Below are 16,402 nucleotides of genomic sequence, written 5' to 3'. Positions count from 1 at the left end.
GAATTGCTAATTTTAAATCCCAATCATACAATTATTAAGCATAAATTATTTATAGTTACATCAAAAGTTCCACCAATCTTCGACAGACTCCAGAATCAATGACTGCTTGAATTTTATCATTGGGTCCATCAGAGAGATAAGAAAGGGCCCAACACACGTCTGCTAACACATCTGGGTCACTGCTAAACAACAGTCGTGACAGGACATTTAAGCAAGGTGAAACCTGTAAGGGAAGAAAGAGCATATCTAAATTTTTTCTCTATTTAAAACCAAGTTTTCTCAGAAAAATATAGAAATTAATTTTAAAACAAAAATTTAATGTTATAAAAATTTATATTGTTTTAAAATTATAATCAGATATATGAATATGAAGCTGATTATGACTACTGTTAATCTTATATTGAATAAGATATGTAGTAAAATTTGTTTTAAAAAATAGTAAAATATTTGGGATCTCTTGTCTGTGTCTAAATCATACACACTCCCACAAAAAAAGCACACCAAAACTGAGAAGTTCAAAAGTTCTACTTAAGTGTTTGCTATGAGGATCACAGAATATAATCTAACTTTAATAAGCCTCACTTTACTCATTACATGTACTTATCTGGAAATAAATCTACTAATCATTTGAGGAACTAAGGTACAGAAAGTACAAAAATAAATATATTTGTGAAGGGTACTCAAGTGGAAGTCATTATTAATAAACTATTACACTGATAAGAATGCATGTAGCACCTAAGAACAGAGCCTGACATAGAGTAGGCACTCAAATGTTGGCTTTTTTTTTTTAACTCCCATGATCACTATTGATGCTATGTTCCTTAAAGTTTTTTTTTTTTAAATAAGCAACCTAACATATCCCTTAGTCTTTCTCCTCAGTTAAGAACTATGTTAAGCTGGGCACGGTGGCTCACGCCTGTAATCTTAGCACTTTGGGACGCCGAAGCGGGTAGATAACCTGAGGTCAGGAGTTCAAGACCAGCCTGACCAACATGGACAAACCCCATCTCTACTAAAAAAAAAAAAAGAACTATGTTATATGTTATATACCCCACAAATAAAAAGTGATGACATTTTTCTTAAATGTTCTAATATTTTAGATGACTTTTCCCTTTAACCCTGTTTTAAAGATTATCAGTATATAAACCATTCTCTTCTGAAAGCAGTTAACATCTCTGCTGCGCCTGTCCTCTAAAGATGATTTTCAAGATTATCAGTATATAAACTATCGTCTTCTGAAAGAAGTTACTGTCTCTGCTGGGCCTGTCCTCTAAAGATGACCCTAGGACTCATGTACACAAATCAGTTAGCTTACAAAATAGGTATGTCCATCTGTTAGTGGGCAAATAAAATCAGCACAACTGGATCTTTCTCCAGCGATCAAGCTTCCACCCTTGCCAACCTCCTCTTCCTTGAACAGAGAAATCAGGGTTTGTTTTTATTTTTTTGTTTTGTTTTGTTTTTCAGACAAAGTCTTACTCTGTTGCCCAAGCTGGAGTACAACCTCCACTTCCTGGGCTCAAGCAATCCTCCAGCCTCAGCCTCCTGAGTAGCTGGGATTATAGGCGTGAGCCACCATACGTAGCTAATTTTTGTACAGACAGGGTTTCACCATGTTGCCTAGGCTGGTCTAGAACTCCTGTGCTCAAAACAATCCGCCCACCTCAACCTCCCAAAGTGCTGGCATAACAGGGCATGAGCCACCATGCCCAGCCAAATATCAGGTTTTTAAAGCAAATATAAAGTACGTTAAAAAAAATTAATATAGCTGACATATGTCTTTTCACTGAGTTAAAAAACAATGAACTAATACATATTTCCAGTATTAAGTGAGCAAAGTAAAAACATTTCTGCCCCAGTATCTTCTCAGGAAAAAAGAAAAGAAACAGAAACACAAATTCTAACTCTGAAAAATCCAGTAGACATTAATAATCCTGTCCACAATATATAAAGACAAAAGTGAATAAAGAAACAGTAACCGACTCAGGAGAGAAAAGTGGAACCTTAATGCCAGGAGAGGGAACTACCAGTAAGAAGAAAGCTAATTTATCTCCCCACTATCACCACCAAATGCTTAGAAATCAGAGGCATCAGGTATCACAGACAGTAGGGGAAACGGTGCTAAAATAGAGGAAGAGATTAAAAATCCGATAAGCAGCAGGTTAGACTTTGGGTCCCTACTACAAAGGTAAGTGACTAGCATTCTCAGTGCTACCAAAGACTGGAAGTTTATTTGAAGGAGAAACTGGACAACAAAATGTGAATCACAGAAACTGAACTTCGGGATATAAAGCACAGTGGAGGCTGAAATGAAGCACTAGACTAGTAAGTAGGAGATAAGTGTAAGTCTGCATACTGACTACTGAAAATCTCTAGCTCTCTTCCAATACTCATTTCCCAGATGTTTATTATTTGTATTTTTTTATTTTTGAGACAGGGTCTTGCTCTGTTGCCCAAGCTGGAGGTACAATGGCATGATCACAGCTCACTGTTGTCTCAACCTCCCAGGCTCAAGCAATCCTTCCATCTCAGCCTCCTGAGTAGCTGGGAGGACAGGCATGTGCTACCACACTCGGCTAATTTTTTTTATTTTCTGTAGAGACAGGTTCTTACAATGTTGCCCAGGCTGGCCTCGAACCCCCGGGCTCAAACAATCCTCTCACCTCAACCTCCCAAAGTGCTGAGATTATAGCATGAGACACAGTGCCCAGCTGCAGGATATTTAGTAGCCAGGTATGTTACCTACTCCATACCTCAACCCAATCTACCCATCTTCCAGCAAGAGAATGGAAACCCTGTCTCTGAAAAAACTGAACGGTCTCTGAAGGGAGACTGAAATTTAGTGTTCCTCAAAGAAAATATGGTTTTGCTGCCCAATTATCCTACAACAAAGTCCATTTATACACTCATCTTCCAATCAGCTTTTTAGTTTCTTCCGAAATTTGTTCAAAGATCACCAGATAAATGAAGATAGCCTCCAACATTAAAGTGATTAAGACAAACCACAAACAAAACAAAAAAAGCACAAAGAAACAGAGACACCAAAAAACAAACAAAAAACACTATAAATCCTTAGATATGACAATTTGCTGAGTCCATAAAAGAATTCTACCTAAAGATGAGCAACCAGAGAGTAAGAAAAGTAATTATTGAAAAGATAAAATATGATTGTAGAAATGAAAATTTCCGGCCTGGCATGGTGGCTCACGCCTGTAATCCCAGCACCCTGGGAGGCTGAGATGCGCAGATCACCTGAGGTCAGGAGCGCAAGACCAGCCTGGCCAACGTGGTGAAACTCTGTCTCTACTAAAAATATAAAAATTAGCCAGGCGTGGTGGCAGGTGTCTGTAATCCCAGCTACTTGGGAGGCTGAGGCAGGAGAATCGCTTGAACCCGGGAGGCAGAGGTTGCAGTGTGCTGAGATGGCACCACTGCACTCTAGCATGGGTGACAGAGCGAAACTCCATCTCAAAAAAAAAGGAAGAAAAAAAAGAAAATTTCAAAAAAAGTGAATGATTAAAAAACAAATCTCTCATATAAAATTACAGAAAATGTACTTAACAAACAAGCCTTAAGCCCCAAAATGTGATATTATTTCATAAGTTTGGAATACATAAGTAAACAACAGACAAAGTTTCCCTTAGTTCACATTTTAGTGGAAGATTTTTAAAAATTAAAATACATATATAAGGGCCAGGCGTGGTGGCTCACACTTATAATGCCAGCACTTTGGGAGGCTAAGGCGGGCAGATTGCCTGAGATCAGGAGTTCGAGACCAGCCTGACCAACATGGTGAAACCTCGTCTCTACTAAAAATACAAAAATTAGTTGGGCGAGGTAGCGTGCGCCTGTAATCCCAGCTACTCTCAAGGCTGAGGCAGGAGAACAGCTTGAACCTGGGAGGCGGAAGTTACAGTGAGCCAAGATAGCGCCACTGCACTCCAGCCTGGATGACAGAGCGAGACTCCATCTCAAAAAATAAATAAATAAATAAATAATAAAATTAAAATACATAAATAGAAAAACACATATATTATGTTAAAAGGTGATTTGAAGAAAATAGAGTAAAAACGAAGAAGGTCAGGTATACTCATGGGCTGACAGCAGTTGTTACAGTGGGTAGACACAGACTTAAGTGGGGCATGAGAGGACTGCTCCCCCACCCACTAGGAATGTCAGGTGATGGTTTGGCAATTATCACATTGCATCTTTAAAAGTGATAAATTGGCAGCCGGTGCCAGGAAGAGGCTATTTCCTGATGATCCTCACCTGTTGCACTAAAGTGTTAACTGAATGCAGGCACCAGGGAGATGCAACTTCTCAAGCATGTGCATTAAGAGACAAAATGGCAGAGTATAACTTTCCGGGGGTGGGGGGCACACTATTGGAAAAGGGAAGAAAGCCTCAGATGGGCATGCATACAACTTCCTAAACACACTGCTCATGCTCACCTCCCAAGGGTAAGGAGGGCACTGGGCATGGAGGCAGCACACCCTTAAGGGAAGAATCATGGGAAAGGGGCCAGTCTATAAAGTCCTAGGATCAAGGTTAATTTAAACATGGCACTCGACCTCAGTGCCTGCTTGGGTCCCTTCCAAGAGTACTTTCCTTTCTTTCCTGTTCTAAAGCCTTTTAAATAAACTTCCACTCCTGCTCTGAAACTTGTCTTGGTCTCTTTTTCTACCTAATGCTCTCAGTTGAATTATTTCTTCTGAGGAAGCAAGAATTGAGGTTGCTGCAGACCCACAGGGATTTGCCGCCAGTAACTTGGATACCTTCCACTGGCACCACAGTGACAGATTACATTATTAAAAATAGTAACAGTAGAGCTCATAAAAAATGTGACTTCTAAGTAAACAAAGATGAGGGAATCAGTCAAGTAGTTACCTACAAGGAGACTGTTGTAAGACAGTGGTTGTCAAAGGGTGGTCCATGGACCCCTGGGGGATTCCTAAAACCCTTTTGGGGGTATATGTGATGTCAAAACTATTTTCATAATAATACTAAGACATCATTCGTCTTTTTCATTTTGTTGACATTTGCACTAAAGGTACAAAAACACTGGCAGGTAAAACTATTGGCGTGTCAGCACAAATCGCAGCAGTAGTATCAAAATGTGCTGCATATCTTTGTATTCTTCACCTCCAGCTAAAAGGGCAGTGGGTGGGGAAGAGCCAGTTTTATTTAAGAGTTAATGTGAATAGACAGTAAAAATTACTACTTTTATTAAATCTCAACTCTTGAGTTTACGTCTTTCGAATATTTTATGAAATGAAATGAAAAGTAAAATGAGAAGGCATACTAGTTCATGATTTACCTTCCTGAATTAGAAATGTATTATTTTTTATCCCCAGAAACTTTATCACTAGACCTTTACCAAAGTTTAAACTTCTCTTAGTGCTAGATACTAAATTTAGATACTAAATTCAAAAGAAGTAGAATGGTATTCTAAAAATTTACCCCCTTTCTGCCTTCCTAACAGCATCTTAAACAATAAAACTAAACTGGGAATTAATTAATCATCTGTATTACTAGAGGCAAAACGTAGTAGATAGGGAAACAGATACCCTAAGAGATAAAAGTTACAATGGAAAAGTACAAACGGTGAACCTAAAGGAATTATTTAATCTTTTGGGGGACTTATTTTCCTATAAATGAGAGAAATAGACTAGAAGATTTCTAAAGTCAATTCCTTCATACATGTGGTTGCAGTGACTGCCTCTGGGCACAGGAATTTAAGGTGCGTTAGGAAAAGTACAAGGGACACTTCCTTTGTATTGTAAAGCTTTTGAATATTGTATATGTGCAAACATTGTATGGTCAATAAAGAAAATAATTACTAAGCAAAAAGCAGAGTTCCTTAAACATCAAAAAGCTATTATATAGAAACTTAGGTTTATGGAAACAGATTTTTTAATTTGTGTATTTTACTCATACCTTACTAAAGTTTGGAGGAGGGTTTTTGCCTCTGCATAAATTTGAGAGGGCCCACACAGCATTTCTTGTTGTTGTGAGTCTGTTTGAATTTGTTAATAACCTGCCAAGAAAAAGGAAAAAAAGGAATTATCACCTTACATTCATTTTTCCTCTTCAGCTATCGTAACATAAAATTTCTCTCCAATATATTGTATAAGATATTCAAACTAGTAAAATAGGAAAAAAGAATCTAAAATTCATTATGTTTTCAGAAGCAAAATAAGCATATTACAGTTCTATTTTCTAAAGTTTGAATCTACAATCTGAATTCTTAAAAGAATTCTTAAGAGGATGTCATGGGAAATTTACTTATTTCTATATATATTAAAGAAAGAATAGTAGATTAATTTTTCCTTTTTTTTTTTTTTTTTTTTTTTTGAGATAGAGTCTTACTCTGTCACCCACACTGGAGTGCAGTGGCACGATCTCAGCCCACTGCAACCTCTGCACCCTGAGTTCAAGCGATTCTCCTGCTGCAGCCTCCTGAGTAGCTGGGATTACAGGCGCCTGCCACCGCGCCTGGCTAATTTTCGTATTTTTAGTAGAGATGAGGTTTCACCACCTTGGCCAGGCTGGTCTTGAACTCCCAACCTCGTGATCCACCCACCTCAGCCTCCTAAAGTGCTGGGATTACAGGCGTGAACCACCATGCCCGGCCAGATTAATTTTTTTAATCATGAAAATAATATATTATATGAATTCAGAAAGCAAGGAATACAGTTTCAAATTATATAAAGATTACCTACTGACAAGGGAAGTTCTTTTGTTGTGTTTTTAACAGAGTATGTCTTAGTATTTTTTTTACCTGGTTTGCAATGAACCTTGGTAGCTACTAAGAAACTGAGTATCTAAAATGAGAATTTTTCTTCTCAGCTCCTAAGGAGTTACTACTTACAGGTTTGTTTTTTTTTCCAAAGCATAACTTTATGTTTTAGTTATTTATATTTAAATAGGAGATCCCCTAAAATAGTAGTACTTGAAACTTTTAGAATTATGGACCCCCTTGAGACCATAATGGATCCTTACCTCAGAAAAAAAGCACATATATCAAAATTTGGCATGCAATTTCAGGATTTTGTTAACCTCCTAAGGACCTCCACAAACCTGCTAGAAGTACAAAGAATCTAGGTTAAAAAAATCCCCGTTTTAGAGTGACATATGCAAATATGGTGCAGAATAGAACTCCAGGTGCTTGTTCCTGGGGGAACACCAAGAAACTTGCAAACACTGTCAGAATCAAGTTGATTAGAACTCTGAAGATAGTCAAAAGTTTACGGCAACTAAGATAACTTTTAACCAGGAAAGGGCTGAAATCTGGTAGGAAAGGTTTCCAGCATTTTAACCTACTCTTACCCAACCCCCTCCCCAGCCTGGCAGCAACCTTTAAGACAGAAGCCTGAGTTCTCACTGTGGGTTCCTGGTTCTGAAAGGAGTAGAGCAGAACTTGTTTCCAAGGAATTGTGTTTGTCTGTTCTGACCTATTTGGTGGCTCCCTGAAAAACTGATGCAAAGGGCTTGCCTTTGTTTTGCATAACTGGGAATTCCCTCAGGGTGGAAAAGTAGCTTTGTAAACAAGGAATGGTCCTCAAAAACAGTAAAAGGCAAATGAATGAGATGTGACACCTGAATAAAAGACACAGTTGAGGCAAACAAGGGATACATTGAAAACCTGTCTGGAAAGGTGGGGAGTAAGATACTTGGGCTATGAGGGATGTGAAAAGCTCCCACATGTATAAAACAATCTGAAGGCCCATGCACATGTCCAGGGCAGAGTCCACAATCAGAAAAAAACATGAAGAGACCTATGCTTTCACTTCTAGTTTTCCTTTAGACTTAGCACCAGCAGGGAGTAAAGCAGTGCTAAGTCACAGCTGTAATCAGCCTGACTAAGCATTGAAGAGGTGGCTCAATGCAGGGCCAATCTTTAAAAACCTGGAGACTTTTTTTTGTTGTTTATTTTTGGCTCCAGATATTTAAAGCACTCTCTGCTGTCAAACCATTAGCTACCCACTGAGTTAAGGGAAAAGAGATTTCAGAGACCACACATGACAAGGAATACAGGCTTTATAAAATTAATTTTAAAAGTCCCCAAATAAATAACTACAACAAGGAGCAACACGAAAACCTGGAAAGAGAGGAGAATCTGATTTCCATAGTTCCACAGTTACAATAATCAGTCCAGTTTTTCAACAAGAAATTATGAGGCATGCAAAGAAATTTTAAAAGTGTAGTCCATTAACAGTGAAATATATAAATTAAAAGAAATTTTCCCTGAGAAATCACAGACATTGGATTTACTATGCAAAGATTTTAAATTCATTGTCTGATACACTCAAAACAGCTAAAGGACCTATGCACAAAGAAACTAAAGAAAACTATAAAAACCATGTCTCAACAAATACAGAATCATCACTATGGAAACAGACATTATAAAAAGGAACTAAATAGGAATTATGAAGCTGTAAGTATAAAACTGAAATTAAAAATTCACTAGAGGGGTATGACAGCAGATTGAGCAGGGAGAAGAAAGAATCCACAACCCTAAGATAGGTTACCTGAAATTATTCAAACCGAGGAGCAGAAAGAAAAAGAATGACAAGAAATGAACACAATCTAAGAAAGCTGCAAAATACCATCAAGCATACCAATATATGCATAATGGAAATCCAAGAAGAAAAGGAGCGAAAAGAATATGTGAAGAAATAATTATTGAAAACTTTTCAAACTTTATAAAAGAAATGAATCTACACATCCAAGAAGCAAAATAAATTCTAAGGATAAACTCAAAGAGATACACATGAAGACACACGTAATCAAAAGACAAAGACAGAATCTTGAAAACAAAAGGAGAGAAGTGACCCATAGTATACAAAGATTCCACATAAAGATTAATAGCTGATTTCTCATCAAAAACCATGAAAGACAGAGGCAATGGGATGACATATTCAAAGTGTTGAAAGAAACTCTCAACTAAGACTTGAATATCTGGCAAAACAATCCTTCCAAACAGAAGGAGAAAGTGAGATTCCTACACGAGCAAAAGCTGAGGAAAGGCATCACTACCAGACTGGCTTTACAAGAAGAGCTAAAGGGAATCCTTTGTGCTGAAATGAAAGGGCAATAAACAATACCTCAAAACCATACAAAGAAATAAAGAATAGTGCTAAAGATAGCTACATAGGTAACTCTAAGAGCTAGTACTACGGAATTTTTGGTTTGTAAATCCTCTTTTTTTCCCTACATGACTTAAAAGTAAAATGCAGGGGCCGGGCACGGTGGCTCACACCTGTAATCCCAGCACTTTGGGAGGCTGAGGCAGACAGATCACGAGGTCAGGAGATCGAGACCATCCTGGCTAACACGGTGAAACCCCATCTCTACTAAAAATACAAAAAATTAGCCAGGCGTGGTGGCAGGCGCCTGTAGTCCCAGCTACTCAGGGGGCTGAGGCAGGAGAATGGCATAAACCTGGGAGGTGGAGCTTTCAGTGAGCCAAGATCACACCACTGCACTCCCGCCTGGGCAACAGAGCAAGACGCCGCCTCAAAATAAATAAATAAATAAATAAATAAATAAATAAATAAATAAGTAAAAAATTTTTTTAAAGTAAAATGCAAAAAAAAATCATTATAAATCTAGGGTAATGGGCACACAATGTGTAATAATGTAATTTGTGGCAATAACAACTTAAGAAGGGTGAGACAGAAATGTATAGGAGTAGTGTTCTTTGTATAATTTTGAAGGTAAACTGCGAGTAATTCAATCAAGGTGGTTACAAGTTTAAGGTGTTAATTACACTCCTTAGAGTAACCATTAAAAAAAAAAAAAAAAAACTTTTAAAAAAAATAGGAAAGGAAACAAGAAAGGAATCAATACTGTAAATTATTAATAAAAAAAAAAAGTGACATTTGGAAAACAAATAACAATGGCCAGGTGCTATGGCTCACACTTATAACCCCCTTGCCTTGGGAGGCCAATACAGGAGGATCGCTTGAATCCAGAAGTTCAAGACCAGCCTAGGCAACATAATGAGACTCTGTCTCTACAAAAGCTCAAATAATAGTAATAATAATAATAATAATAATAATAACAAACTGGCAACAGTAAGTCCCCATTTATCAGTAGTTATACTAAATGTAAATGAATTAAACTCTCAAAAGTAGTCAGTAACTGGCAGAATACATTAAACAAAACAAAACCTATAATAAGTTTACGATGCTGTCTAAAAATGACTCATAGAATCAAAGACATAAATAGGTTGAAAGTGAAATAGAAAAAGATCTTCCATGCAAATAATACACTTGATCTCAGCCAAAAGGCCGAGAAGTGATTTTCCATGCAAATAATAACAGAGAGCCAGAACGGTTATACTAATATGAGACCAACTAGACTGTAAGTCAAAAATCGTTTTCAGAGACAAAGAAGAACACAATATATCGATAAAAAGTCAATCTATCAGGAAGAAGTAACACATGGGCCAGATGCAGTGGCTCATGCTTGTAATCCCGGCACTTTGGGAGGCCAAGGTGGGTAGATCACCTGAGGCCAAAAGTTCGAGACCAGTCTAACCAACATGGCGAGACCCATCTCTACTAAAGATACAAAAATCAGCTGGGCTTGGTGGCATGTGCCTGTGGTCCCTGCTATTCAGGAGGCTGAGGCAGGAGAATAGCCTGCCTCAGCTTAAACCTGGGAGCGGAGGTTCAATGAGCCGAGACTGTACCACTGCACTCCAGCCTGGGCAACAGAGCAAGATTCTGTCTCAAAAAAAAAAAAAAAAAAAAAAAAGAAGTACCACTTAAAAACTTACATGGTCTAGGCCGGGCACGGTGGCTCATGCCTGTAATCCCAGCACTTTGGGAGGCCAAGGTGGGCAGATCACAAGGTCAGGAGATCAAGACCATCCTGGCTAATATGGTGAAACCCCATCTCAACTAAAAATACAAAAATAATTAGCCAGGCATGGTGGCGGGCACCTGTAGTCCCAGCTACTAGGGTGGCTGAGGCAGGAGAATGGCCTGAACCCGGGAGGCGGAGCTTGCAGTGAGCTGAGATCACGCCACTGCACTCCAGCCTGGGCGACAGAGCGAGACTCCGTCTCAAAAAAAAAAGCAAAAACAAAACAAAAAAAACTTACATGGTCTAACAAGAATGCCCCAAAATATACAAAGCAAAAACTGACAGAATTGGAGTGAGAAAAAGACAGTTGTGCAATGAAAATTTGAGAGTGCAATATGCTGCTTCAAATAATAGACAGAACTTCTAGGTAGGTAATTAATAAGAAAATAGGGGAATTCAACACTATAAATCAACTAGATATAACAGACATCTAGACAACATTCCAATCAAAAATAGCAGAATATATATTTTTTCTCAAGCACACGTGCAACATTATCCAGAATACATTTTATGTTAGATCACAAAGCAAATCTAATAATTTTTTCTTTTCTTTTTTTTTTTTTTTTTTTTTTTTGAGACAGGCGGTTCTCACTCTGTTGCCTAGGCTGGAGCGCAGCAATGCAATCTCAGCTCACTGCAACCTCTGCCTGCCTCCAGGCTCAAGCTATCTTTCCACTTCAGTCTCCTGAGCAGCTGAGACTACAGGCTCGTACCACCACACTCAGCTAATTTTTGTATTTGTGTAGAGATGGGGTTTTGCCATGTTGTCCAGCTGCTCTTGAACTCCTGAGCTCAACTGATCCGCCTGCCTTGGTCTCCCAAAGTGCTAGGATTACATGCATGAGCCACCACACCCAGCTCCAATAAGTTTTTTTTTTTTGAGACAGAGTCTCACTCTGTCACCCAGGCTGGAGTGCAGTGACATGATCACTGCTCACTGCAACCTCTGCTTCCTGGGTTCAAGCAATTCTCCTGCCTTAGCCTCCTGAGTAGCTGGGATTACCAGCATGCACTACCACGCCCAGCTAATTTTTGTATTTTTAGTAGAAATGAGGTTTCGCCATGTTGGCCAGGCTGGTCTCAAATCCCTGCCTCAAGTGATCCGCCTGCCTTGGTCTCCCAAAGTGCTGGGATTACAGGCATGAGCCACCATGTCTGGCTCTGGCCCTGATAAATATTTGACAAGTGAAATCATAAAAAGGATGTTCTCTGATAACAATGGAATGAAACTAAAAATAAAGAGGGAAAATTAGAAAATTCAGAACTATGAGTAGAGTAACATACTCTTAAATAACTAGCGAGTTAAAACACACACAGAGACACACACACAGAGAAAATACTTTGAGATAAATAAAAATAAAAACACACCAAAACTTAAGGGATGTAGTGAAATTAATACTCAGAAAAAAATTTATTAACACCCATATGAAAAAAGATAACCTTCCACCTTCAGAAATTAGAAAAATTAGAGTACATGAAACTTACAACTAGCAGGAGGAAGAAAATAAAGTTAAGACCAGAGATAAAATACAGAATAGAAAAACACTACAGAAAATCAATTAAACAAAAAGGTAGTTCTTTGACCAAAAAAAAAAAAATCAACAAAAACAAGCCTTTATTTAGATGGACAAAAGGAAAAAGATTCATATTACTACAATTTGGCTGGGTGCAGTGGCTCACACCTGTAATCCCAGCACTTTAGGAGGCTGAGGCAAGCAAATCACCTGAGTTCAAGACCAGGCTGGCCAACATGGTGAAACCATGTCTCTAAAAAAATACAAAAATTAGCCAGGTGCGGTGGTGTGCACCTGTGATCCCAGCAGCTTGGGAGGCTGCGGCAGAAGAATCACTTGAACCCGGGAGGCAAAGTGTGCAGTGAGCCGAGATCGTGCCATTGCACTCCAGTCTGTGCAACAGAGCAAGACTCCATATATAATCATATTACTACAATTAAGAATGAAAGTAGAGACACTACTATCAGCATTTCAACAACAAAAAAGAATTATGTGAGAATATTATCATCAAAAGCCAAGAAAGATAAGCTAGAGGAAATGAAAAACCACTTAGAAACACAGAAACTACCAAACTGACTTAAGAATAGAAAATCTAAATAGAACTATAACAAGATATAGAATTCTAATCAACATTTCCCAAAAAGGAAAAGTCCAGCATCAGATGGCTTCACTGATGAATTCTACCAAACATAAATGAATAATTCTCAAACTCTTTCAAAAAATAAGAGAACACTTAAAATAACAGAAAGAATGTAACTGGATTATTTGTAACTCAAAGGATAAAAGCTTGAGGGCATAGATACCCCATTCTCCATGACGTGCTTATTTCACATTGCATGCCTGTATCAAAACATCTCATGTACCCCATAAATACACACACCTACTATGTAACTGCAAAATTTTTCTTTAAAAAATAAGAGAACACTTCCTCATCAATTCTATGAGGATAGCATTACCCTGATACCAAAGCCAAAGACATCAAAACAAAAGTTACAAAAGAAAAAATATTTCTTTGCAATATACATACAAAAATTCTCAACAAAATTCTAGGAAACTGAATTTAGCAGCATATACTATGACCACATGGCATTTAACCAACGAATGCAAGGAAGGTTCAATATACAAATACCAATCAAAATAATAAACCATATTAATATAATGAATTTAAAAAACAAGTTATCATTTCAACTGGATGCAAAAAGTATTTAAAAGAGCTCAACATCCTTTTATGATAAAAACACTAAACAGGTCGAACCTGTAATCCCAGCACTTTGGGAGGTCGAGGCAGGTGGATCACGAGGTCAGGAAATCACGACCATCCTGGCCAACACGGGGAAACCCTGTCTCTACTATAAATACAAAAATTAGCTGGGCGTGGTGGTGCACGCTTGTAGTCCCAGCTACCTGAGAGGTTGAGGCAGGAAAATTGAACCAAAGAGGCGGAGGCTGCAGTGAGCCACGATCGTGCCACTGTACTCCAGCTTGGCAACAGAGCATGACTCCGTCTCAAAAAAAAAAACAAAAACAAACAAACAAACAAAAAAAACCAGAAATAGAAGGAAACTACCTCAGCAGGATAAAGGGCATGTATCGAAAACCATAGCTCACATCACACTGAATGGTGAAAGAGTTTCAGTTTTTACTCTGAGATAAGAAGACAAAGACACTCATTTTTGCCACTTCTAAATAACACTGTAATGGAAGCTCTATCCAAAGCAATTGTGCAACAAAAAGAATTAACACAGCCAAACTGGAAAGCAAGAAATGAAACTACCTTTAAAAAAAAAAAAAAAAATTTAGAGATGGGGTCTTGCTATGTTGCACAGGCTAGAGTGCAGTGACTATTCACAAGCATGATCATAGTGCACTACAGCCTCAAATGACCCTGACCTCAAATTCGAGTTCAAGACCAGCATGGCCAACATGGTGAAACTCCATCTCTACTAAAAATACAAAAATCAGCCTGGTATGGTGGTGCACGCCTTTATTCCCAGCTGCTTGGGAGGGTTGAGGCATGAGAACCACTTGAACCCAGGAGGCTCCTGACCTCAAATGACCCTCCCTACTCAGCCTCCCAAGGATCTGCGACCACAGGCACATGCCACTATGCTCAGCAATGAAACTACCATTATTGACAGATGACATGATCTAATATATGGAAATCCGCAACAATCCACAAAAAAACTATTAGTGCTAATAAATTCAACAAAGTTGCACGATACAAGATCAACATACAGGCCAGGTGTGGTGGCTCACACTTGTAATCCCAGAGCTTTGGGAGGTCAAGGGGGGATGGATCACTTGAGGCCAGGAGTTCAAGACCAGCCTGGCCAACATGGTGAAACTCCGTCTCTACTAAAAATACAAAAATTAGCCAGGTGTGGTCGTACATGACTGTAATCCCAGCTACTTGGGAAACTGAGGCATGAGAATCACTTGAATCTGGGAGGCATAGGCTGCAGTGAGCCAAGATTACACCACTGCACTCCAGCCTAGGTGACAGAGCAAGACCCTGTCTCAAAATAAATAAAATAAATACATAAATAAATAATCAACACACAAAAATCAGTTGTATTTCTATATACTACCAAGGAACAAGTCAAAAAAGAAATTAAGAAAACAATTTCATTTACATTTGAATAAAAAGAATAAAATACTTTGGAATACATTTAACCAAAGAGGTATAAAATCTGTTTACTAAAATCTACAAAATATTGTTAAAATGAAAGAGCTTAATTAATTAAAAGATATGTCAGGTTCATGAATTGGAAGCCTTAATATTATTAAGATGGCAATACTGCTTAAAGTGATCTACAGAGTAAATGAAACCCCTACCAAAATGACAATGACTCTTTCATAGAAATGAAAAAGTCAACTTACACCCACTAAGAAGATCTAAATCAGAGTAACAGATAATACGTGTTGCTGATGATATAGAGAAATTACAACACTCATACATTGCTAGCAGAATGTAAAATGGTATAGCTGCTGTGAAAAAGTTTGGTAGTCCCTAAAAAATTAAAGATAGAATTACCATATTACCTGGCAAACTCCACTCCTACATATTTATATACCCACAAGAATTAAAAACCAGTACTGAAACAAAACCTTGTACATGAATGTTCATAGGAGCAATATTTATAGTAGTCAAAAGGTGGACACACTGAAGTGTTCATCTATTAATGAATGAATAAAATGTGGCACATGCATAAAATGGAATATAATTCAGCCACAAAAAGAACGAAGTACTGATACATGCACTATAATATGGATGAACATTGAAAACAGTAAGGTAAAAGAAGCCAGACACAAAGGTAATATATTGTATGATTCCACATATGTGATATATACAGTATACGCAAATCCATAGAGAGAGAAAACAGATTTGTAGTTTCCAAGGCACAAGGTGATGGCAAAACAGGATGTGACTGCTAATGGGGGTACTGGGTTTCTGTTTAAGGTGGTAAAAAAAAATCGGGAACTAGAGAGTAGTGATAGTTGTACAATGTTGTAAATCTACTTAATGCCACTAAATTGTACACTTTAAAATGATTAAACTGGTTACATGTATTCTACCACACTAAAAAAAAAGTTACTGTTCTAAAGGCTTTCCTAAAAACAGACGTGAGATTTCTCCAAAATACAACAGATTTGGAAATAAAATAGTTACACTGATTTTGTATGCTAAGAGTTGACAAATTTTTTCAGTAATATTTTAGGGTTTGCAGGCCATCTTTCTCGTTTCTATTACTCACCTATGCTGATGTAGCATGAAAGCAACCAAAGACATTAAGTAAGTGAATAGGTGTGACCGTGTTCCGATAAAACTTAATTTACAAAAACGTGAAGCAAGCCAGATATGGCCTAAGAGATAAAGTTGGCCAACTCCTGTTGTATATTATTGTTCTTTTTTTGTGTTAATGGAGTTACTATGAGAAAGTACAAACTTGCTACATTATAAAGTTGAGTTAAATTACAGCAAAGTTGTATCAGGATAGTTTACAGTAGTAAAA

At 37.9% G+C, this 16,402-nt stretch overlaps 1 protein-coding gene across 3 annotated transcripts in view; it reads right to left on the bottom strand.

Annotated features, from left to right (window-relative positions):
* KPNA5 (karyopherin subunit alpha 5) overlaps window positions 1-16,402 on the bottom strand; it is a 53,746-nt gene that overhangs the window by 13,231 nt on the left and 24,113 nt on the right. For all 3 annotated transcript variants that reach the window (XM_008007240.3, XM_008007241.3, XM_008007239.3), the window contains 2 exons: window positions 5,938-6,037; window positions 60-223 (listed from right to left, as the gene is read on the bottom strand). In XM_008007240.3, the coding sequence (XP_008005431.1) occupies window positions 60-223; window positions 5,938-6,037 (264 nt within the window). The remainder of the gene's footprint in view (window positions 1-59; window positions 224-5,937; window positions 6,038-16,402) is intronic.

The sequence above is a fragment of the Chlorocebus sabaeus genome, chromosome 13 (assembly GCF_047675955.1).
Source record: "Chlorocebus sabaeus isolate Y175 chromosome 13, mChlSab1.0.hap1, whole genome shotgun sequence".
Lineage (NCBI taxonomy): Eukaryota > Metazoa > Chordata > Mammalia > Primates > Cercopithecidae > Chlorocebus > Chlorocebus sabaeus.
This window is presented reverse-complemented; position numbering and strand designations above follow the sequence as displayed.